Raw genomic sequence first — 25403 nt, forward strand, 5'->3', positions numbered from 1 at the left:
TTCAAGAACCTCATCTCTTTTATGGCTCATTTCTTTCTTGGAAATCCGACAAAGGCAGCTCTACAGAAGCAGGACATCTGATGAGGCTTTTATCTACAGAGAAGAAATCAAGTGCATTAAAGCTCTCTTTAGCGTATTTTTTTAACATTAAATGCCATGAGAGTACAGCGAAGGCAGATTGGTTCTCCTAAATGTCCAGCTTTCTGGATGATGGGGCAGATCTTTTAACGGCTAACTTACCTCAACCTAAAATTACTCTGAAATCATAGCATGTGGTAGTTTGTTATGACACAAGGCGGTGAGGATCCAACAGACAGCCCTCTCTGGCACAATTAACCATCTCTGTGAGTAATCTAAACCCACACGCTATAACTACGCTTTAGTAGGAGCCAGTTTCCCAAACACGTACTGATGCTGTTTTGAATTGTGAAGAATTTTTAAAGTAGGACTGCTATTAGATTAGCAAGTTGATTTTCTGATCACTTCTTTTAATGACTAAAATTATGTATATGCATGTTTACTGCTAGTTTTGGATTAGCACCTCAAACTGACTACAATTTTAATCAAATGAAACTATTAAAAATAATTTGTATTTTTCAGAATAATGTGTTGTTTGAGAACATACGTAGTTTAAATGACAAATTCTCTGAAAGATTTTAAAGTAGGTTTACTAGTTTACATTGGATTAGGGCCTACTTCAACACAACTAGCCTTTATTTATCAGTGCTCAAAGTTTAAAAAGTTAAAAATACAAAATGGGGAATTAACAATTGCACAAAATACAGCCCTAAAATTAAAACGATATACAATGTTATTTTCTGTTAATTTAAATACAAAATGTATTTTATATACGACTTTTATATGACATGTCTTTTATTGCTATGTAGCGCCCTCTACTGGAAATCAAGATAAAATACACATAACAAAAAATTATAACGTTTAACTTCAAACATATTTTCTCTCACACTTTTCTTGACGGTATAAAAACAAATTAAAATTATTTACTTAAGAAAAATATAACACTATATTTGTCACTTCACAGATAATAACGTTAACTTAAAAACCGTTAAAAACCGTTTACCTGTAAACAACGTAAGACGGCGTTTCAGGTAAACAACCGTATATAAGATAGTAAAATGCTAGTTAATTGATCTATTAATGAATATATCAATTATTTTATTCTGACAGCGTGTTGAACAAGTGTTCTGCGATTCTGAACTGTATTTTCCCATCGTTTTAACTTTACCTCACCTGCTAATAGTTCGTTAATCTCACCTTTCTTTAGCGACATTGAGTTGTACACATCCTAAACTTCCTCTGGCCACCATCCATAAGCTTTCTGCTTATTTTGTAATCCATGTTTTTATTTCTTGTCTTGGAACTCAACCGCGTTTACCGCGTGTTTACTTTTCTCACAAGTCAAGTGAATCAAATGGTAAATTGAACCGTTAGTTTGAACCGGTTCTTCAGATGATTCGAACGAACCGATTCATCTTTTACCTGTACGAACTTTGTTTAGGAGTAAAACTGTGATATGCATGGCGTACAACGCAATTAATTTGACTTAAGTGAAAAAGTAATCATAAATAACAGTTTTTAAATATTTAACAAAATATGTGAATAAACAAGTAGCGACAACTCAGACTGAATCGATTCGCTCAAACGATTCTGACTCTGTACAGAATGGAAAACTCTTACTACGTACTAAATACCGCATAGTGTACACTATATAGGCATACTACCTAGAAATAGTAAGTTGAAATGTTAATTATTATTAATTACACTTACATAATTGCACTTAAAACTTTTTAAACAGTGATATTTTATATTATCATAAGAGTCAATGGTAAAGTGGTCTTAGCTAGTCTGCTCAGTTTGCTGGTTTTAGAGAGGTCAAAGAAGTCTGGCCTAGACCAGTGTCGGCCATAAACCAACTAAAACCAGCTCTGTCATCCTAAAGTCAGTGGGTTTTTGGTTAAATGCCTTAAATAAGGACTGTGGTTGACACGATTGTAAGTCATATTCAATGGCGTAAAATACATAAGAAATAATTCCTGTTTTAAAGCCTTTACTTGTCTTGAAAAAGGCAGTAGCTAACAAATAGCTAAAATAGGACTGTTGGGGACATTACGTCATCACACAGCAGAAAAACTCATCTACTTACTAGTTGGTTTGTGTTTATAATCACACTTTTGCAAAGTATTCTAACTCAAACTTTCAAGGAAATTGTATATTGTGTTTTTGACAAGAGCTAGGGAGTTGCGGGATGGCCTACATTTTACCAAATGCCAAAGGAAGAGATGATACAGTGATGAGTTAAAATCTGTCAAATATATGCAAACTTATACATTTCTACAACAACCTTAGTTGAATTTTTTTAAAAGCATATTGTGACTGTGCTGGGGTTTCCCATCAGCCAATGAGAATGCCCTGCACCCTGATCACTTCATAGTGTGTAGGGCATAGTGATGCTGACTTTCCAGTGGAATTTGCCTGTTACTTCTGTCTCATCACACTGGAAATGGTCAAAAGTGAATTGCACTGTAAGCTACAGTACAGTGCGTGTTACATAATGCACTTTTGGCAAATGAAGACAACTACTCAAGTATCCTAAGTATACAGAAAATGTGCATACTGTGCATATTTGGGATACTGAGCACCAACCTAAATATAACTTCAGACTTAACCACAGAAACTATTCAATTAAAGCCTTAAAACATTTGCTTAAGACTTAGTTGCATTATCCACCTTATATTTAGCAAGATTGGGCATGACTTGTTTTTAAATTTGAATGTCTGATTTAAATATTCAGGTTGTTTTACATTGTTTCTGCAGGTTTTAAAGGTAAATTGAATACTTTATGGCCAAGTAAAGGAAAAGGAATTAAAAGAAAAAAAATGCTAACATGCTCTCTAAATGCAAAAATATGACAGATACACCTTTTAAATGACACCTCAAGGAAGTGCTCCCTTTTTTTTCCTTAGTGCAAATGTCAGAACAAAAGATTGTGAAATTAACATGTTTGAGAACAAAACATAAGATTCCAGATCAAAATAAAATTAAAGATTAGTTTTCATACCCCACTGACAGATATTTGCTCTTTGGGCATGAAACTAAGTTTCTTCAAGACTAATCTTAATTTTCCATCTCAAGTAAATGTATTTTAATTGGAAAACAAGACAAATACTTTTGCAGTTTATGCAACATTTAAAGCAATGATTTTATGCTCTGATTTAAGAATCAAGATCAAAGATTCAATTGTGAAAAGGCCAATTAAGAAAGTAATACCTGCAAAAACCCTGTAGCAGTTGTACTGAAAAAAAGCAAAGTTGTACTGTATGTTGCACGTTATTCCCTTATAGCACAAAACAAAGTTGCACTGTCACAGAAACGCATTTGCTTTTGGAAAAATAGGGTGGATACAGTTTTACGCCACAATTAAGATTTTCAGACAGTGCAAGAATGTTTGTTAATGCAATGTTATCAGGGTTTTGAAACAAAGGTGTTTTTGCAAAGCTATCATTACAACTTGGCTTCAAAAAAAAAAAAAAAAAAAAAAAAAAAAATTATATAATAAAAATTAGTATCACAACACAAGTCACCATTTAAACCATTAAGATTGACAAATTAACATTAATGTTAGCCAGTAAACAAGAACACTTCCAAAAACTTACAAATCATTTATTTCTACCAAAAACACTATAGGAATGAGATTTCAACGATCAACATTGCTGGTCGCTAGCAAGTATCCTAATTGACAAAAAGATTCAACTTAAGCATTATAATTGAGAAAGCAAGTCAAAAAAAAAAAAAAAAAAAAAAAAAAGTTTAAAAATCAAAGCTAACAAAAGTGAAAATCTCCAGTCACTATTAGATGCATTACCCAAAACGCTGACATTCACGGGACTCTGGCGTTTTAAACGGCTCTCCTACGCTACGCAACAACAGGAAGCAGAACAAGCATCTGGAAACATTGAGAAAAATTTACTCAAAATCGTTTTATTTCAAAAGCTCTGGCAGCTCCCGAACCTCATGTGGCAAATCCAGTAGACATGTAAAATACAACCATACAATACATTATTCAAAAAAGGTACCAAAAAGTACAGTAAAAATAACACTTCCATCTCTGGAAATGTGGACAAAAGGAAAATAAAATTAAAATAAAAATGTGGAAGTGTGACATTGCTTCCCCTATTCATCTGTTCTGTACAAATGGGTCATGATCTCATCCGGTAAAAGGAAAGAGCCCGCAGGTGTGTGAACTGCTGTCGTCGTCACGGTCAGACTCCTGGTTTTTGGGAATACTTTAGTCCTGATGGAAAACGGAGAGCCCCGGTCAGTGGCAGCTTGGAAAAATGTTAAGACAAACAAATGCAAAGCAGCATTTGCATGCATCTTGAGCAGCTTTTTACAAAGTAGGGCTGGGTATCGATTCAGATGTTCCGATTCAATTTTCAAGTTCCTAATTCGATTCCGATTCTCGATTCGATTTCAATTCTTGATTTGACAATATGAATGAATATAGATTTAATACAAATCCTACATTTATAAAATAAATCTTCGGTTGTCTGTTAGGCTGCAGAGATGCTAGAATCTGCACGTCTGTAAATAAATGTCGGGGAAAAAAAAGAAAAATCGGAAAATCGATTTTTTTGCCCAGCCCTATTACAAAGATTTGTAAACATTTAGTTTTCACATCAAGTAAAAGCATTTTAAATGCTAGGATATTTAGATATTGATATTGCAAAACAAAAACGGACCATAGATGGTAATTTTTGTTGTTTTGCATTTAATGCAGTGACTATGAAATTAAGACTTCCTGCTCTCATTTAAGGCCCCAATTTGCAAAAGCTCAGAAAAGGATTTAGGATCTGCAGAATGCAGCTCTAAAAAGCAAGATGAACCTAAATTCAAGATGATCCCATTTGATATCAGTGCAGTCAAATCCATTTCTAAATGGATGAGCAAGAATAAGAAAATGTGCATGTTTATTCATTGATAAATTCATACATTACCTGTTCTACATGATCAGTATGGCTTGTAGCTACTCTGGTGGCCTCCACGTCTTGGTGTTTTCCCATAGCTTGTATTGCCCTGGTCTGGAGAAAAACAAAACGTGAAAAAGTGAACATGGCATTGAAGTCAGGATCACCATGACAGCAATTAGAAGATGTCAACTTACTGTAGTCATACCCACCACCATATCCATAGTAGCCAGAGGAATAGTCATAATTGCCATAGCCTCCATAACCGCCATAGCCCTGCTGGCCACCGTAGCCATAGCCTTGGTTTCCGTAGCCCTGATTCCAATAGCTGTTATAGCCCTGGTTCCAGTTCTGGCCTGGGCCTAAAAAACAAACACCATTAGGTCAAGGACTGAGATTTGTACTAATGTATATACACTATAGCAACTAAAGCACCCCGCTTACCTCCACGACCCCTGCCGCGACCTCCGAAGCCTCCACGGGCGCCGTACTGCTGCTGCTGGTAGATTTCCTTGGGCTGGGCGATTTTGATCTCACACTGGAATCAGAGGCACAAAACAAATAAGAGCAAAGCCAAACTCTAACATGTTAGATAAAGAAAAGTTATGCACCAAAATAAGAGTGTATAAATAAAGCCAATTTCTGCACCCCCCCCCAAAAAAAAAAAAAAAAAAAAAAAATATATATATATATATATATATATATATATAATATATATATATATATATATATATATATATATATATATATTATTATATATATATATAATTATTATTATTATTATTATTATTATTATTATATTTAATTATATTACATATATAAATAAAATAATAATAATAATAATAATAATAATAATAAAAAAAATTAAATTAGGGTAGTTACAACTCGTAAATGTAAATCTAAATTGTGATCAAGTAAAAAGTAAAACTTGAATTATGTCTTCACAATTTTCAGACTGCAGTTTAGGGAATAGGATTAGTAATTAGCATCTGGAATAAATTTCACAATTTTGACTTTTCCTTGCAAATTTCTCAAAAACAAAACAATACATAATTGACTTGACTTTTACAACTCTGCACTCATATTTTGTAATTCTGAAGAAGAGACAAATGCATACAACATCTTCCTTTCCGTTCGTCACCTTGCTTCCGCTAACGTTATGGTATTTCTTCTCCAGGATCTTTTTGACGGCAGATTCCTCCTTGAATGTGATGAAGACGAAGCCCCTTCTTTTGTTCGTCTTTGGATCCGTCGGAAGTTCAATTGTTTCAATCTGCAAGAGTCATAATATAGTATTAATAATAAAAACTAAAAACATGGGTTTTATGCTCAAGAGTCAAAACTCACCTCTCCGAAGGCTCCGAAGTATTCACGGATCTTCTCTTCTGTGGTTTCAGGGTTAAGGCCACCGACGAAGATCTTCTTGACTGGCTCTTTCTTTATGGCCATGGCTCTCTTGGGATCGATCTGCCGGCCGTCTAGCCTGTGTTCCTTTTGCTCCAGCACCTTTTTGAAGAGATGACGTGAATATCTGCCACTATGCAAGAGTTTGGATTCAAGGGAAGGGAGAGCATCCGTACCTTGTCCACGCTTTCGGCATCTTTGAACAAGATGAACCCAAACCCTCGTGACCGGCCGGTGTTTGAATCCATCTTGATGGTGCAGTCTGTCACCTCGCCGAACTTTGAGAAGTAGTCCTTGAGGTCTTTCTTACTGGTGTCCCAGCTGAGGCCTCCAACAAACATTTTACTGCACAAAACAGCAACACCACAAGTTGATGAGACACTGACATCAAACAAAAACAGTTAAGTTAAATACAATTACTTAATCCATAAGGGAATAAATAACTCCTAAACTGTTCAAAACAGACCTACAAGGTTGGTAATAGATTATATGCTTTTCAGAATCAGAATTAGCTTTATTCGCCAAGTGTGCGCAAACACACAAGGAATTTGTTGTTTTTTAAGGTGCTCCTGGTACATACATAACATTTAAATAAAATAAAAACTTAATGTATGAATCTGGAACAGATGACTTATGTACAGATTTGTGCATTATTTTCTCTATATACACAGCTATATAAATGAGATGTGCACGAGTATTTACATAATACTACAGAAAGAGACATTAATTAGAATGGAGAAAGAAATACAGAAATGAATTGTAGAACCCAGGTAATGATTCATGTTTATCTGTTTAAGGTGGAGATGGCATTTGGGAAAAAGCTGTTTTTATGTCTAGATGTCTTATGTCTAAAGCTGTTTTTATGGCTTTTTGTTAAAGCCATCAGCACATAATTAAAACTTATTACCCAGCCAAAGAATTCCTGGTGAAAAACTACATTACCCAGAATTCCCCACAAATTTCCACCAATCAGAAAATCACAAGCAGATATAGTCTCAAATAGTTACATGTACATATTTTGCAATAAACACTGTTTCTATATAAACAAAGGCCAACCTCAGTCCTTTTATAGGGACTGTAGTTCTTCCATTCATTAAAGCCACCAAATACATATTCTGACATTTACATTATTACTTTTTGCTTCAAATCAGTTTGTAATAGATCTACTGCCTGTAAGACTCCTCAAAAATCCCTATGGAAAAAACGAATGAGGGAAAAAAAGAGCTTGGTGAAAAGTGGGCGGGGACTGTTGCCCGCTATAGGACCAACTCTAAATTCTGATTGGACGCACCGTATCCACTTAAACTATATTAAGATCCAGTTGCTTGGCAACCATAAACAGTCTACAATTTGGCTAATGAAGTAAAATACCATTAGAATGAACAGCACTGCATAGTTGTGTAATAAAGCGACTTTAGAGGGACTGTTAGTGATCTTAACACTCGCTTCGTGTATCGACAGATCAAACATCTGCTGCCACCCGCCAGCGCCCGATTCAATCGCAAACAACCCTCGTTTTTAACAATGAACACAATAACCGGACAGAAGAACACGATCAGAAACCCACCCCACCCCCCTCTATCAACAAAGACACACGGCGCCAACCAACACGACTTGAAACAAAACGTCTAACGTTACAACAAACGTGAAAACGTAATATAAACCGCTCAATATTCTCACCCGGCATCCTCCTCGCCCTTGCTGGCGTCGATCTGTCCTCCTTCGGAGGCTCCGTTCTCCTCATCCGCGGCCTCCTCTGCTCCGTTCAGATTCTCCTCATTCCCATTCTCGGATGTTTCCATGAACTGGTGCTCTGCGTCTGCCATTTCGGTAGCTTTAGATTACCTTTAAGTCAGAAATGATTTGTTTTAGTTTCACAATGCGAGATACAACGGTTGATGCTAGAATAATAGAGAAGCAGCATGGCTACGCCATCGGATTTGGCGCAAACGCTCAAATTCACTCCTAGCTTATTAAAATGCATAAACAACAAATGTAGCCAAGCGTGAAAATGTGTTAGGAACGTATAAAACGCATCTAGCTCAAAACAAACACAAAAAAAAATATCCATTCATGCCGCGGAATGAAAACTAAAGCAGCGTGCTAAGCTAAGCTAGCTACGCGACCGCATTTACGTTATTTTGTCGGCTAAGCCGAATGCACAAAACAGGTTTTTAGCCTAAAACGCTGTTCTACAAATATTCATATGAAGCATAAACACACCCAACACAAGCAACCAAGCGAATTAAATTCAAATTAACCGGCTTACTGTAAAATATTGGCGCTGAAAAGCCGCTTTCCAAAATGGACTCTCGCTTACAGTACCAACTCGTGGCCACCTTTATAGCACCGGATGAGTCCGGTGGAATAAACCAAGCTGTGATTGGACGGCAGCGTGTGACTAGGCAATGATAGCGTTCTATGATTGGTCAGAGTTGGTGAAGCACCGCCCCACTATGGTTTCCTCCTGCGCAGTTCTTTTCTGTTGTACGGTCGAACGGTTTAGCACGAGATGTACCAGAGCATGTGCACTATAAAACATGATGGTAAAGGTGTTGTGCAATCAAACATAATGAATATATGCGTGTATAATATGTAGTAATGCTTTAAAAAAATAAACTTGGCTTCCTTATCAATTTTAAACGATTTCCACTAATGTTCGATGAAGGGCTGCACTCACAAAGAGGAGTTTCTAGCAGAGCTGAGGTTATCAAGACGATTATTTTATACATTTTCGAATTTCCCCTGACTTTTAAACAGTTTTCGTGACTAATTTCAGGCCTTTGTTGTATTACAGTCTCTTTTTTTAGACATTATTACTATACCATGTATACCACCTTCATTTCACTGACAATAAAATCTAATTTGCTTCTATTATAAACCTTTTTTCCTATAAAACGAGATACTGAAACAGTTTAAATGGCTTGCAGAGACCAAAACCACTCATTGCTTATTTCTGAACATAAAATAACGCATATTAACATACATTTTCATAAACAGACTCATCCTATGCATGACATAAATCTGTTTCTTATTCAGAAATGGTTGTTTCATGTAGCATTAGGTATTTTGTGGGTGTGTTAAATGGATCAAGCTTCCAACTGATTAGGCTACATAGCTTGTAAGCTGTATATTAATAATAATAAGTTGTTAATATAATAAAACATTAAAAATTGAGGGCAAAAGAGACACTTCTCTTTCGCCCTCAACGTTAATAAAATGGTAATATTAAAATGTTAATAAAATGGTTTTTACGTTAATAAAATGGTAATATTAAAATGACAAATGTGACCCTGGACCACAAAACCAGTCATAAGGGTCAATTTCAAAATTGAGATTTATACATCATCTGAAAGCTGAATAATTAAGCTTTCCATTAATGTATGGTTTGTTAAGGCAGGCCAATATTTGGTCGAGAAAACCTGGAATTTGATGGTGCAAAAAAATCTAAATATTGAGAAAATTGCCTTGTTCAAATAAAGTTCTTAACAATGCATATTACTAATCAAAAATTAAGTTTTGATATATTTACAGTAGGAATTTTACTAAATATCTTAATGGAACATTAATGATTTTTGCCATAAAATAAAAATCCATAATTTTGACCCATACAATGTATTTTTGGCTATTGCTACAAATATACCCCAGTGACTTAAGACTGATTTTTAGGTCCAGGGTCACAAACAGTACTTAAAAAAAGACAAATCAGATGTTTAACCCAAAAATCTGCAACATTTTATGTAAGAAATATAATCAGAAAGTATATAAATGCAAAGCTTTGCTCAATCATACATAAACTGGTACATCATTCCTACAGGAATCACAGAATCCAGTCTATCTTATCGTCCCAAACTGATGCAAAGCCTCATGTATACATCAAGATCATCATGATATTACATCATGAGTAATATAACATAAGACAGATTTCATTAGATAAAGAATCATCAAAAAGAATAACCATAAAGTGCATTGATGTAATACAAATTAACATCAGCACGAGAGAAAAATACTAACAAGGACAAGATCGGTTTTATTTTTAGCTTTTTTATTCAATTTTCCATATTTGGCATTCTGTTCTTTGAGATGTACACCTTTATCGGGTTCCGATGGTCACCTGCCAAACTCTGATCAGGTTGTCTGTGTATCCAGCAAAGAGAGTCTGAGAAAAAAATAAATATAGTGTAATTAATACAACCCTTTTTGTTTGTCCACTGGTTTATATTTAAGATGATCCACCAATCTCTCACCTGTCCGTCAGCAGACCAGGCCAGAGACGTGCACTGGGGCGGCTCAGCCTTGCTGTTAGTGGTGATGACTTCCTGTCTGAGCTCATCAACGATGATCTTTCCCTCCAGATCCTGCAGAGAGACAGAGAGACATGATGGTAATGAGAGAGAAGAGTCAGTGGTGTGCAAACTGACACCAAATCAAACCATTCAAAAGCCAGATATCACATTCATAGACATTCAAGCAGATTCAAAATGCAAGTAAAATCTTTCCAATCAGTCTAAAATTATAAATAGGGTATGATATTTGTGACTTTGGACCACGAAACAGTCATAAGGAAATCTGAAAGCTGAATAAATAAGCTTTCCATTGATGTGTGGTTTGTTAAGATAGGATAATATTTGACAGAGAATCAACTCTTTGAAAATCTGGAATGTGAGGGTGAAAAAAACAAAAATATTGAGACAATCGCTTTTAAAGTTGTCCAAATGAAGTCCTTAGCAATGCATATTACTATTTAAAAATTAAGTTTTGATATTTATGGTGGGAAATTTACAAAATAGCTTCATGGAACATGATCTTAACTTAATATCGTAATGATTTTTGGCGAAAATCAAAAGAAAAATTGCTAATTTTAACCCATACAATGAATTTTTGGCTATTGCTACAACTATACCTGTACTACTTAAGACTGTTTTTGTGGTTCAGGGCCACATTTAGTCATTTTTATTAAAAATAGCATTTTGATTTAGTATAAACATTAAGTGGTGACACAAATGAATCATTAGAGTCAGCTGACAGTTTGAACTGATTCACCTAAATGAATTCGTTCACTTTATTTTAAAGTGAAACTCATTGTTAAACTTAATAAAGATGGTGTTAGGGCTGGCGAGGTCAATTAATTTAGGTGAATCAGTTCAAACTGTCAATCGAATGATTCATTTGTGAATCAACTATATATATATTTGAAACATAGTTATGATACATGAGGTAAAAAGAGCAAAATTGCAATGCATTAAAGCATCACTAAACGAACACCATCCTCCCAAGAACAATGTGTAAACCAGTGATAAATGATGGTACCCAGATCTTGATGCTCGGTCCTGTGGCGGCACACAGCCAGTATCTGTTGGGACTGAAGCAGAGCGCGTTGATCACGTCACCACCGTCCAGCGTGTACAGATGCTTCCCTTCATTCAGATCCCAGAGCATGGCCTGTCCATCCTAAAGACAGAGACACAGAATTATTTAAATTTTTTTGTCACTGACTCCCAAGTACTTCCTTGCAGGCCCCAGTTTGGCTCAGTCTATAAAATTTTCTGCAAATAATGTGTCCTAGGTTCAGATTAGGACCCGATATACTTCAAACAGTTTGTTCTTCGTTTGGAGGTTGGTTAACCATTAACCGACAGAAAGAATTCTGACCGATTAATACAATCAGTTAAACGCTTTAAAACCTCATTTCACTTTTTCTTTTCAGTAATTTATCAAAATATTTTAAAACATTTTCTGGATGGTTAAAATAAAATTGCATTTTTGAGAGAAAAAAAAAATAAATCGCGTAGGCCTATAACGTCAAGTCGCATTTTATTATTACATTCAGAAATAGACCTGATGCCGACGCGAAATGTTTACAAACACTATAAACTTAGGCTAGGCTATTTTAGATCCCCTCACTCCACAAAAAATCCTTTCAATTCAACAATATTCAGAAAAGAACAAGAATGAAAAATATAAAAACCTAGGCTATATAAACAACAAGCCAAAACAAATTCATTTAGGCTACAGCAAAACTAAAATTAGCGTTGGGTCTCTCATACGACACAAATCCAAATGTTTATGCATTTGAGATGTATATTTGAATGCCAAAATATTAATTATTATGTAAAACTAGTTTTGTGCTTCACTTGCACTGAAGTGTGGTGCAATCACTTGATTTTTTCCCGTCTAACAGTTTTATTTGTGTACATTCACAATAAAAACAAATCTTTGTGCTTTTGTAAAATAAAGAAAAATAGGATGCCACTTTCAGCCGTTTTCCTTTTGTGCAGCACAAAAATTAACCAAAACTCTGCATACTAGCAACTTATTGCACAGCAAGTAAAAATATTTATTGTATAGGCCTATTCATTCATTATATATGTTTTTCTTCGTTCGCAAAAATGCTGCAGGTGCGTGATGTGTTCATGTGAATCCTCATGTTCTGTTGTTTGCTGCTTTTGTGCATGTAAAATTAACCCCTGGAAAACAAATTTTGGTATTTTTAAAAGGTCACAGACACTTATCCTTTCTAAAAGTTCTTGTCGGTTAACGGTTAATAATCGTTTAACAAGCGTCAGCTGTCGGGTTACGAAAAATAACCTAAATGAACATCCCTATTTGGGGGTAAAAAGAAGTCTGAAAAGGCTGTGCAACGATATACTGTATTTAAAAATTCCCACACCCCCATGCTGCTGAAGGCGGGGTGTGGATTAATGTAAATGTGTGTCGCACCATTCGCACGTATCCCTAAACACAACAACGATGCGATGGCGGTGTATCCTGGTGTGAGACCTGTACCAACGGTCAGAATATTATAGACAGAAAAAGAATGATTAGCAGCAGTTCAGAGTCAAAGTATCATGTTTGCAATACAAAAGAGCCAACCATTAGCATAATCAGTCCTCTATGGGAAGTGTGAATGGCTCTGAATACTTTAGCTGATGTTAAAAAAAAAAGGAGTCATCTCAATAAAAAGCTTCCTTGCAAATGTTTTCTAGGAATTAAAGGCCTTCTTGGAATCTTTAAAGTCTCTGCAAGTAATTGCACAGGTGCGGATACACTGCTAGTAACTTGCTGTTGTTTAAAAAGGTTGTTCTCTTGTCTGATTTTCATGCAACGAGCAATACACTGGGAAATACTCTAGTTTCTAGAACTAGAGATACAACAATTGCAATTTTCTTGGCCGATTCTGATTTCCTTTTTTTTTTTCCTCCGAAGTGTGACCTGCCGGTGCCACTTTTCTTTCTAAGAAGTATAATTGACCACATATATAAACAAAAATAACATATATACTTTTTTCCAATGCCAAAAAATTTACATGATAAAACAAATTACTAAACATTACAATTCCCCCACTCTGGACTAAATTAAAGATATTCTCTATAAATGCATTTGCGCTGCAAAATTTCAAATGCATAAATAATTTTATAAGATTAATGTTTTAAATAATTTTTAAACATGCAAATAAGAAACGTTGTAAAAAATGTAATGATAGTTTTAAATATGAAACCAAACCATCTGTAGGCGGTGGCAAAATACTGTTTTAATGAGCGAGTCATTTAGTCTTTATGAATGGGTTTCTGAATCATTCAAAAAAGTGGATTCATTAACAAAACACCAGTGTTGCTCGGAGTCATGCATCAGTTCTGCTGTGGCTTTGATTGGAACTATTTTCACCAATGAAATTGAGCAAAAACATTCAATATTGTGTCCAAAATGTAAGTCGCTTAATTTAAACGTCTTGTTTACTGAACATTTTAAGCTGTGCAAGCTTCATCTGTCACGACATAAATACTTTATCAGTAACCATAAGTGTTATGTCAAAACGGATCACCTAGGAATCGGCAAACTGACCGGCCATTCACGTGGAAAACCGGCTAATCCGATCCCTGGTTGACTGATCGGTGCATCTCTGTCCAGAACACCCCGACCGATTGTGTAATCGCCCAAATGAGCTCAAATTTGTTTAGGAGCCAAAACATACTGCCAAACTTTAAAACTGCCAAAACGAACTTTTGATTTTGTTCTAAATGACGTCATATGAGTTTGTTCTTTAATTTCATCTCAAGTATATCGGGGCATTCAAACAGGACCATACACAGTGAAACTGACCTTTCCACCAGAGGCACAGAGTGATCCATCAGGGGAAACCGTGACGGTGTTCAGGAACCCGGTGTGTCCAATGTGATTGGTCTTCAGCTTACAGTTGGCCAGATTCCACACCTGAAAGACACAAAACACTACGAGTGAAAAGACTGTTCACACTTACATTCCACATGAACCTATGAAGACATGTTGATTTAAAGGCTGATGTATAATGCTTGAGTTTAACATTGTAGAAAAAAAAGACTGTATCTGTATATATGTGCCTAATGACAGCTGGTCTACAAAACTGACCTGTCAATACATCTTGATTTCAGAACATAAACATTAGGTGCATTCTGACCAATCAGAGGAGAGTTGTACTCATGTGACTTGAATAAATACATTTTGGAATGCTTTGAAATGTTACCAAGGAGAAAATGCAACATTGTAACAATTTAAAGGAGTAGTTCACTTTCAGAACAGGATATTTAAAGATAATGTACTCACCCCATTGTCATGCAAGATGTTCATGTCTTTCTTTCTTCAGTCATAAAGAAATTTTTGAGGAAAACATTTCAAGATTTTTCTCCATATAGTGGACTTCTATGGTGCCCGCGAGTTTGAACTTCCAAAATGCAGTTTATATTTAGCTCTAAACAATCACAGGCGAGGAATAAGGTTCTTACCTAGCAAAACAATCGGTTATTTGCTGAATTTTTTTTTTTTTTTTTGACAATGTATATACTTTTTACCCGCAAATGCTTATCTTGTCAAGCTCTTGAAAAAAACCTTCAACATCGTCTTACATTGCTGCAGAATTACCAACCCAGTGTTTACAAAGTAAATGTGCAAAGAAGATTAAATGCCCTTTACAAACAAGGTAAACAAGTGATGTAGGACGATTTTGAAGTTGGAGGAGAAAATGAGATGGGAGTTTTTCAACATACACTAACTGTCTTGAACCAGAATACACACAGACTGAGTACACATCAGCATTAAGAAAATGACCAATCGTTTCGCTAGATAAGACCCTTATTCCTCGGCTGGGATTGTTTAGAGCCCTTTGAAGCTGCACTGAAAGTGCATTTTTAACCGTCAATCCATTGAACACCACTGAAGTCCACTACATTACATTGAGAATAATCCTGGATTGTTTTCCTCAGAAACCTTAAATTCTTTGCAACTGAAGACAGACATGAACAACCTGGATGACATAGGGGTGAGTAAATTATCAGGAAATTTTTATTCTAAAAGTGGAGTAATCCTTTAAAATCGCTCTCATGTACTGCGTAGCATGCAAAATACACATTTAGTTGTGTTGGCTATAATCTGTTCGCTCACAATTGTCTAGAAATGCATTGATGAATAGTGAATGTTAGTTGTTGTTATTACTTGGATTTCTAAAAAAAAAAATAGAGCAATACGTTGGTGCACAAACTGAAGTGCTTTATTAATAAATTTCTGCATTGGGCTAACGCATATACCATGGTTGTTTGGGTGTTTAATGTAATTGTGATTGGAGTTCTGTTTCTGACATGCGCTGCACACAGTAGACAAATCACAACAGACAGGGTCATTATCATCACGCAAAGGATTCCTTGAGTAAATCATTTGGGAGTCATTGAGCAAAAAAGGAAAAAAAAAGAATGCATATTATAAGACAATAAAAATGTTTTCTGACCTTGCATGCATGCCAAAACACGAACCTTTCATAATCCATAATAGAGGCACTTTAAAGGTAGATGCTAAAATGCTTGCGTTTACTGTTGTAGGAAAAACTAAATGAATTGTATATGTATGTGTGTGCGAGCTGACTTGTTAATCCATCTTGATTTCAGAACATTGACATGGTGCATTTTGACCAATCAGAACCAAGGAGAAACAAAACCAATAACCTGTCTGAAAACGCTCTTAAATTCTACTCAGCTCTCACCTTGACCATCTTGTCCCAGCCGCAGGAGACGATGATGGGGTTATTGCTGTTGGGAGAGAAACGCACGCAGGAAACCCACTCAGTGTGACTCTCGTCCTGAGAAAAAACAAACATCTCAGCTCAGATTACAGTCGCTTATTTGAATAATGTATTGAACCTTTATACAAAAAAAGTTTACATGTGTTTTGGTTTATATATTGGATACATCAGGCTTTTATGGCTCCTACAGTCTGATATAATGTGGATATGGAGCAAAAAACAGCTACATTTTATTAACCAAACAGACCAAAAATTGGTGCAAATGCTAATATTTATAGGGAGAAAAGGTAGTGAATTCTGATGCTTGTAATGCAAATCAATGAGATCTTTATAACACAACAACAGCTACTGACATAAAATGATGTAAATATCAGTAATCAATCTATATCTCCAATAATATGTCTTAGTAAGATGAGATTGAAATGATCCAAATATATAATGCAATGAAATTCAATGATGATTGAGAGATAACAAATAAACGCTTCTCAAAAGGCTTTGGGAAGATCATTTCTCCACTGAGGAACAGTGAAAGTAAAGCTTCTGGAAACAAACGTTCCTCAAAAAAAAAAAAAAATAGTAATAATAATAATAATGATAATCAGATCTGTATGGAATCCCGTTTCCGCCACTGAATAAAAGAATTAAAAAAGGTTATTGTGACTTTTTCTCTCACAATTCTGACTTTTTTTTTTCTCAGAATTGTAAGATATAAACTCGCAATTCTGTGAACATATCGGTCTGTTTTTTTTCCTCAGAAATGGACTTTATATCTTGCAATTGCAGAGTTTATATTTCACAATTTTGATTAAAAAAAAAATCAGAACTGCAAGAGCCACAAAACCATTAAAAAACAAAGTTTATATCTTGCAATTCTGACTTTATTTCTCACAATTGTGTGTTTATATCTCACAGTTCTGAGAAAACAAGTCAGAACTGTGAAATACGAACTCATAATTGCGAGAAAAAGTCAGAATTGTGAGATAAATAGTCGCAATTACCTTTTTTATTTTTTATTCAGTGGCGGAAACTGGCTTCCATAAATCTGAGACTTACTAGTTTTTATTAAAAAAGTAGTAAGTGTTCATTTGGAAATATTACTCAAGTTATTCTTGTGTTTACTTAATAAAAATAAGTAAAGACTTGACAGCAAAAAGACACGTGAAGCACCATGAAGGTGGACATTTGTACTATTACACTAAAAGGCCTTTTATTTGCTAAAAAAGTATAAACTCTCAAATATGCATATCAAATAGGTTTTAACACTTTGTTAAAAGAGAAGTTCACTTCCAGAACAAAAATTTACAGATAATTTACTTACCCCCTTGTCATCCAAGACGTTCATGTCTTTCTTTCTTCAGTCATAAAGAAATTTTTCTTGAGGAAAAAGTTCAGGATTTGTTGTCTGTGAGTTTGAACTTTTAAAATGCAGTTTAAATGCAGATTCAGATTGCTCTAAATGAGCCCAGACGAGGAAGAAGGCTCTTATCTAGCAAAACAAACTGTTATTTTCTTAAAAAAAAAAAAAAAACTGACAATTTATATACTTTTCAACCTCAAATGTGTGAACTGTGTATTGCAGTTCAAGACAGTTAGGGTATGTTGAAAAACTCCCATCTCATGTTCTCCTCCAACTTCAAAATCATCCTGCTGTTTTACCTTTTTCTGTAAAGGGTGTTTGATCTACTTTGCATATTTACTTTGTAAACTCTGGGTCGGTACTTCTGCACCGATGTAGGACGATTTTGAAGTTGGAGGAGAAAATGAGAGTTTTTTGACATACCCTAACTGTCTTGACCCGGAATACACACACAGAGTTCACACAGAGCTAGACAAGACAAGCATTTGAGGTTAAAAAGTATATAAATTATATATCCCTCGTCTGGGATCATTCAGAGCCCTTTGAAGCTGCATTTAAACTACATTTTGGAAGTTCAAACTTGCTATATAAAACTATTTCTTTACGACTGAAGAAAGACATGAACATCTAGGATGACAAGGGGGTGAGTACATTATCTGTAAATTTTTGTTCTAGAAGTAAACTCCTCCTTTAAGTCAGATCAGGCCTAGATACCACCGCTAAAACAATCACATTTCCAAACCCTAGTTCTCACCTGAATGGTGTACTTGCAGACGCCCAGCGTGTTCCACAGCTTGATGGTTTTGTCCCGAGAGCCGGACACGATCTGCCGGTTATCAGCGGAGAAGGCGACGCTCAGCACGTCTTTGGTGTGACCCACAAACCGACGGGTGGTGGTTCCACTATAAACAACATTTAAAGAGTGAGTTTGATGTCTTAAAGCGACAGCATTTAAAGCACAGCGTCCGTCCCGTACTCACGTGGTGAGATCCCACAGACGCAGGGTCCCGTCCCACGAGCCCGACAGAGCGAACTGACCATCCGATGAGATGACCACATCGCTCACGAAGTGCGAATGTCCACGCAGGGCTCGCTGAGGAATGCCGTAGTTGGTCTCGTCGCGGGTGAGCTTCCACATGATGACGGTCTTATCTACAGAAACAAGAGCAGAGATAGTAAAGCAAGTGACTAGTTAGTAGCTGTTCAAACAATGTTAGAGCAACCAGGACACATATGAGGCTTTATCAACCAAAACAACAGTCAAAATTCATAAAGCATCATTAAAAGCCATTTTCTAAGTTATTAGTTAATATTAAACAGTTAAGGCTGAATATCTCTGATTTCTGAGTAAAATAAAGCAGTTAAAATTATTTTAAAAGACTTATTTTACAACACACAAATTAATTTTGCTGCGTTTTTACATAATTCATATAAACATCCATGTTGTAAAATACTTATAAAACAATACAAATATTTTATATATACACACAACCAATCAAAAGATTTTTTTAAGTCTCTTCTCACCAAGCCTGCATTTATTTGATCCAAAACACAGCAAAAACAGTAAAAACGTAAAATATTTTTACTATTTAAAATAACTGCTTTGTATTTGAATATATTTTAAAATATCATTTATTCCTGTGACCAAAGCTGAATTTTTAGCATCATTACTCCGGTCACATGATCCTTCAGAAATCATTCTAATATTTTAATTTGCTGCTCAAAAAAACATGCATTATTGTTATTAAATTTTTCCAGGTTTCTATGATGAATAGAAAGTTCATAAGAACAGCATTTATCTGAAATAGAAATTTTTCGTAACATTATAAATGTCTTTATCATCACTTTTTATAAATTCTTTTATTAAGTATTCTTGCTAAATAAAACTATTAATTTCTATCATTTTGTCCCCTAAATATATAAATAAATTATACTGACAAGCTTTTGAATGCTATAGTGTATAATGTTACAGAAATTTTTTTGTTTTGTTGTTAATTTTAGGCAAATGCTGATCTTTAGATCTTTCTATTTATCAACGAATCCTGAAAAAAAGAACTAATACTACCACTAATAATAATAACAACAAATGTTTCTTGAGCAGCAAATCAGCATGTTAGAATGATTTCTGAAGGATCATGTGACACTCAAGACTGAAGTAATGATCAGCTTTGATCACAGAAATAAATTACATTTTAAAATATATTAAAATAGAAAACAGATATTTTAAATAGTAAAAGAAAAAAATGACAATTTTACTGCTTTTGCTGCATTTTAAATGCATTTCTTTAACAAACAAACAAAAAAATCGTACTTTTCAAATACTTTTGACTGGTAGTGTATTTATATATATATATATGGAATTATTTAAAGAGACTCATTTAATTTTAGAAAATAAAACATGCAACATAAGTGAATTTTGATGCATTGTTTTCAATAATAATTACAACCATATAAATAACAAGAATAAGAAGGAGGAGTCTAAAAGTTTCACTGACAGCTGTCAGAATCATCCGAATACGTGGTGCATTTTGTAAGGAATATTTCATCATTCTTTATTAAATAAACTTTAACTTTTTCCTTTCATAAAAGTTCATTGAACTACCTCGGAAATACCACGGTAAATGTACCACCACAGTACTTGTTACGTCAGACAGCTGTAGTAGCTGAGCGGGATAAACAGTATCATCTGTCACCTCTGGACGCGGACAGAATCATGTCCGGAAACTGCGGGGTCGTGGCGATCTGGGTCACCCAGCCGTTGTGGCCCTTTAGGGTCCCTCTCACGGTCATCTGTTCGGTCATCTCTGCGATCGGTACCGGTCGATGGCTGTAGATTGAGTTGGTCGGGCTGAAGAGCCGCTTTACTCAAGTTTACAGCGCAGGAAAAGGACCGGCTTAGCGGCGGAAGTACATATTCATGCCTGCGCGATGGCGCGGTGCATTGTGGGAGTTGTAGTCCGGCTCAGAACGTCGTGTTTTTTTGTTATTTTTTTGTACATCACTCATTATTATATTAATAATGTTAATAATAACAATAATATATCAGTACAAAATAATACAAAATAATAATCATTATCATAATGACAAGTTTCGTCAAAATGATCAGGAAACAAAGTAACGTTACATACCGTTTTACTATTATGACACACAGAACACTAGTAATGTTTCTTGTGTGTCCACATTTTATGACTTTTATTTCGTATCTACCGCTTCAGTGAGAAAAACGGACATAAAAGAAACTCCGTGTTTCCGCCCGGTTTCGAACCGGGGACCTTTCGCGTGTGAGGCGAACGTGATAACCACTACACTACGGAAACTTGCGTGGACGCCCATCTCGAGTTTTGACATTTGAAATGCATTACTATAACGTGAACGACGTGTCTAAGTACGGTGGAAAAATAATTTTGTTCTAATTCTTTATTAATTATATATATATTTTTAATTATATTTATAGTTTGTTATTTTATTAATTGGTTTAGATTGCTTATCTTTGTTCTTTTTTGTCTCCTGTGTGATATACGCAGTGTTGGGGAGTAACTAGTTACATGTAACGGAATTACGTAATTTAATTACAAAATAAATGTAACTGTAATTAGTTACAGTTACTGAGAAAAAATGTGTAATTAAATTACAGTTACTTTTGAAAAATGTCATTTAATTGACTTCTTTTAAATTGCATTGACTGCTCTAAAATGAGACACCAATGTTTCAGGAGTTTAGGACACAGAATAGGACACATGCTTATTCGATAACTGTTTTATTTCCTATTTGGTTTTATGCATAAACTTTATTTTTTAAGATTGTTTTTTTCCAAGGCATTGTTAGATGCTAGTGTTTTCTGTCATAACTATGCAAACATTTGATTTCAAACCCAGTATCATAGCGATTAAACTATTTCTTGTTATGATGTTATTTATGTTATGATCTTGTTATGACATATAGCGCTCACGATGACCCGAGTTCGATTCCCGTCTCGAGGTTCTTTGCTGATCCCACTCCCAGCTCTTTCCTGTCATCTCTCTATTGTCCTATCACAATAAAAGGCATAAAAAGCCCAAAAATATAAGTAAAAAGGTCTGAATTTGTGGTGGCTGTGCTTTAAATTATTACACAGCTCAGACTCATTCGGGGCAACTTAAGTCAGTGCTATATGCTTGATAATTTTTCTTGGCAGAAGCTTTGCATTTGGTTAGCTAATAAAATATTAAAGCTTAATTCAATATTATGTGGACAATTTCTTATTTCTGTCATCCTGGGTATCGTGGACTTGCTCTATTGTTTCATACAAAGCAGCTGCTACCATTATTTATTTATTTATTTATTTATTTTTTGTACACTGTAATGGATTTTAAGATAACTAACAAACTAGTACTACTACTTAATTATTTATGTGGTGAAATGCTGTGTAAGAAAAGTGGTATGACTGCACTGTATCCCTAAAATGTCTAGTTTGAACTTGCCGTTTGCTAGCAACTGATTTCTTCATGGAAGCTTTGTGTTCAAATAATTCAACTCTGTCTAATAATTTTGACACAAAACATCTAATAATCTATCAAGCAGCTGTGTAATAAGTGAGATCATGTACATTCAGCCAGCTGTTATCGCAAAATAAAGATGTATATTATCCCTTACTTATTATGATCTTAATTCAAATGATAAAGGATTTTGAAAGTCTGACAGTAATCAGTGTTGAGTGCTCCTGTAAGGTTCACTCTGCCTGGTTTAAATGTTTCAAAATCATTAACAGTTGAAAATATTAGAAAAGTAATCAAAAAGTAATTAAAAGTAATGTTACATTACTTTAATAGAGTAACTGAAAAGTTACACTACTTATTACATTTTAAATCAAGTAACTTGTAACCTGTAACCTATTACATTTCCAAAGTAACCTTCCCAACACTGGATATACGTTGCCCTGACGTTTTATATATACGGGTGCTGGTCATATAATTAGAATATCTTCGAAAAGTTGATTTATTTCACTAATTCCATTCAAGAAGTGAAACTTGTATAATGTATACATTCATTCCACACAGACTGATATATTTCAAGTGTTTATTTCTTTTAATTTTGATGATTATAACTGACAACTAATGAAAACCCCAAATTCAGTATCTCAGAAAATTAGAATGCTACTTAAGACCAATACAAAGAAAGGATTTTTAGAAATCTTGGCCAACTTAAAAGTATGAACATGAAAAGTATGAGCATGTACAGCACTCAATACTTAGTTGGGGCTCCTTATGCCTGAATTACTGCAGCGATGCGGCGTGGCATGGAGTCGATCAGTCTGTGGCACTGCTCAGGTGTTATGAGAGCCCAGGTTGCTCTGATAGTGGCCTTCAGCTCTTCTGCATTGTTGGGTCTGGCATATCGCGTCTTCCGCTTCACAGTACCCCATAGATTTTCTATGGGGTTAAGGTCAGGCGAGTTTGCTGGCCAATTAAGAACAGGGATACCATGGTCCTTAAACCAGGTACTGGTAGCTTTGGCACTGTGAGCAGGTGCCAAGTCCTGTTGGAAAATGAATTCTGCATCTCCATAAAGTTGGTCAGCAGCAGGAAGCATAAAGTGCTCTAAAACGTCCTGGTATGCAGCTGCTTTGACCTTGGACCTCAGAAAACACAGTGGACCAACACCAGCAGATGACATGCTGCATGCATTACCCTACAATGTTCGGGACGCAGACACACTCTGTCAGTTTAAATCTAGATCAAAGACCCATCTCTTTAACCTTGCTTACACATAACAAATCAACGTATTCTTATAATTCAAATCCGTTAAAGGATTGTTAGGCTGCACTAATTAGGTCAACTGGAACTGGGAACACTTCTCATAACACCCGATGTACTCAGTGCATCATCAGAAGAATGGCATCTACGCTAATATTAGTCTGTTTCTCTCTTATTCCGAGGTCACATTAACCACCAGATCCAGTCTGTATCCAGATCAGATGGTCACTGCAGTCCCCCGGATCCAGTCCGAACCCAGCCCAGATGGTGGATCAGCACCTAGAGACGACCTCTACAGCCCTGAATGTCAGCGGAGTCAACATCAACTAGATGAGCCCCAGAGACGGATCCACAGTGAAGACCACATCACCTAGACGGCTGTCGGCACAAGACCATGGGAACTTTGGCCAGAGGAGAACTGGCTCCCCGACTGAGCCTGGTTTCTCCCAAGGTTTTTTCTCCATTTGTCACCGATGGAGTTTTGGTTCCTTGCCGCTGTCGCCTCTGGCTTGCTTAGTTGGGGACACTTTCTCTTAACACAATATTGCATTTTATTTTATTGTTTTTGATTAACTACCTTTACCTAAAAAGTGAGTGTTTACTGTTGGCTTTGGCATTGTTGATGTACTGTTTCCTATTTAATACTGTACAGCCGCCTTGTCACAATTCTGTATTGTTAAAGGCGGTATATAAATAAAGGTGACTTGACTTGACTTGGCACCCCAAATCATCACTGACTGTGGAAACTTTACACCAGGGGGGCCCAACCCTGGTCCTGGAGATCGACTTTTCTGCAGAGTTTAGTTCCAGCCCTAATCAAACACACCTGTCTGTAATTATCAAGTGCTCCTTGAGATCCTAATTAGCTGGTTCAGGTGTGTTTGGTCAGGGTTAAAGCTGAACTCTGCAGGAAAGTCGATCTCCAGGACCAGGGTTGAGCACCCCTGCTTTACACTGGACCTCAAGCAACGTGGATTCTGTGCCTCTCCTCTCTTCCTCCAGACTCTGGGACCCTGATTTCCAAAGGAAATGCAAAATTTACTTTCATCAGAGAACATAACTTTGGAGCACTCAGCAGCAGTCCAGTCCTTTTTGTCTTTAGCCCAGGCGAGACGCTTCTGACGCCGTCTGTTGTTCAAGAGTGGCTTGACACAAGGAATGCGACAGCAGAAACCCACGTCTTGCATACGTCTGTGCGTAGTGGTTCTTGAAGCACTGACTCCAGCTGCAGTCCACTCTTTGTGAATCTCCCCCACATTTTTGAATGGGTTTTGTTTCACAGTTCTCTCCAGTGTGTGGTTATCCCTATTGCTTGTACACTTTTTTTTTTTCTACCACATCTTTTCCTTCCCTTCGCCTCTCTATTAATGTGCTTGGACACAGAGCTCTGTAAATGACCTGCAATGCCCTTTTGTGTCTTGCCCTCCTTGTGCAAGGTGTCAATGGTCGTCTCTTGGACAACTGTCAAATCAGCAGTCTTGCCCATGATTGTGTAGCCTACAGAACTAGACTGAGAGACCATTTAAAGGCCTTTGCAGGTGTTTTGAGTTAATTAGCTGATTAGAGTGTGGCACCAGGTGTCTTCAATACTGAACCTTTTCACAATATTCTAATTTTCTGAGATACTGAATTTGGGGTTTTCATTAGTTGTCAGTTATAATCATCAAAATTAAAAGAAATAAACACTTGAAATATATCAATCTGTGTGGAATGAATGTGTACATTATACAAGTTTCACTTCTTGAATGGAATTAGTGAAATAAATCAACTTTTTGAAGATATTCTAATTATATGACCAGCACCTGTATATTGTGTTTCCTACAAAAAAAGAGAAACAAATCAATAACAACAAATGTCCAGAAGATGTCGCTCAAGATCAA

General features: G+C 35.8%; 2 protein-coding genes and 1 non-coding gene across 5 annotated transcripts; all 3 read right to left on the reverse strand.

Annotated features, from left to right (window-relative positions):
- Positions 1–3665: 3665 nt before the first annotated feature.
- hnrnpabb (heterogeneous nuclear ribonucleoprotein A/Bb) lies at positions 3666–8795 on the reverse strand. Of its 3 annotated transcripts, none has more exons than XM_051092770.1 (9): positions 8659–8795; positions 8070–8234; positions 6566–6734; positions 6333–6491; positions 6127–6258; positions 5430–5523; positions 5183–5347; positions 5016–5099; positions 3666–4312 (listed from the first exon to the last, which is right to left on the reverse strand). In XM_051092770.1, exons 2-8 carry the CDS (start codon positions 8213–8215, stop codon positions 5029–5031), a joined length of 936 nt encoding a protein of 311 aa, XP_050948727.1. In that variant the 5' UTR covers positions 8216–8234; positions 8659–8795; the 3' UTR covers positions 3666–4312; positions 5016–5028. The 3 variants fall into 3 exon arrangements, with proteins under 3 accessions (XP_050948727.1, XP_050948726.1, XP_050948725.1); XM_051092769.1 differs by having other exon boundaries at positions 5198–5347; positions 6103–6258; XM_051092768.1 differs by having other exon boundaries at positions 6103–6258.
- A 1306-nt stretch (positions 8796–10101) lies between these two features.
- On the reverse strand, positions 10102–20691 carry LOC127152234 (guanine nucleotide-binding protein subunit beta-2-like 1). The gene is made up of 8 exons (XM_051092771.1): positions 20485–20691; positions 18772–18943; positions 18546–18693; positions 16396–16491; positions 14490–14600; positions 11700–11840; positions 10637–10747; positions 10102–10548 (listed from the first exon to the last, which is right to left on the reverse strand). The coding sequence occupies exons 1-8, from the start codon at positions 20591–20593 to the stop codon at positions 10483–10485; spliced, it is 954 nt and encodes a 317-aa protein (XP_050948728.1). The 5' UTR covers positions 20594–20691; the 3' UTR covers positions 10102–10482.
- Positions 20692–21035: 344 nt separating this feature from the next.
- On the reverse strand, positions 21036–21108 carry trnav-cac (transfer RNA valine (anticodon CAC)). The gene has a single exon. It is a non-coding gene; the product is annotated as a tRNA-Val (tRNA).
- Positions 21109–25403: the final 4295 nt, after the last annotated feature.

This window comes from Labeo rohita, chromosome 21 (genome assembly GCF_022985175.1).
Source record: "Labeo rohita strain BAU-BD-2019 chromosome 21, IGBB_LRoh.1.0, whole genome shotgun sequence".
Lineage (NCBI taxonomy): Eukaryota > Metazoa > Chordata > Actinopteri > Cypriniformes > Cyprinidae > Labeo > Labeo rohita.

Coding starts and splice junctions, on each gene's coding strand:
- hnrnpabb (XM_051092768.1), bottom strand. CDS start 8,215: ATGGCAGACGCAGAGCACCAGTTCATGGAAACATCCGAGAATGGGAAT. Junction 6,492..6,565: donor ATGCCGAAAGCGTGGACAAG/GTACGGATGCTC, acceptor CTCTTCAAAAAG/GTGCTGGAGCAAAAGGAACA. Junction 5,100..5,182: donor TGGTGGTGGGTATGACTACA/GTAAGTTGACAT, acceptor GTTTTTCTCCAG/ACCAGGGCAATACAAGCTAT.
- LOC127152234 (XM_051092771.1), bottom strand. CDS start 20,593: ATGACCGAACAGATGACCGTGAGAGGGACCCTAAAGGGCCACAACGGC. Junction 18,694..18,771: donor CGTCTGTGGGATCTCACCAC/GTGAGTACGGGA, acceptor TGTTGTTTATAG/TGGAACCACCACCCGTCGGT. Junction 11,841..14,489: donor TCTGTGCCTCTGGTGGAAAG/GTCAGTTTCACT, acceptor CTCTGTCTTTAG/GATGGACAGGCCATGCTCTG.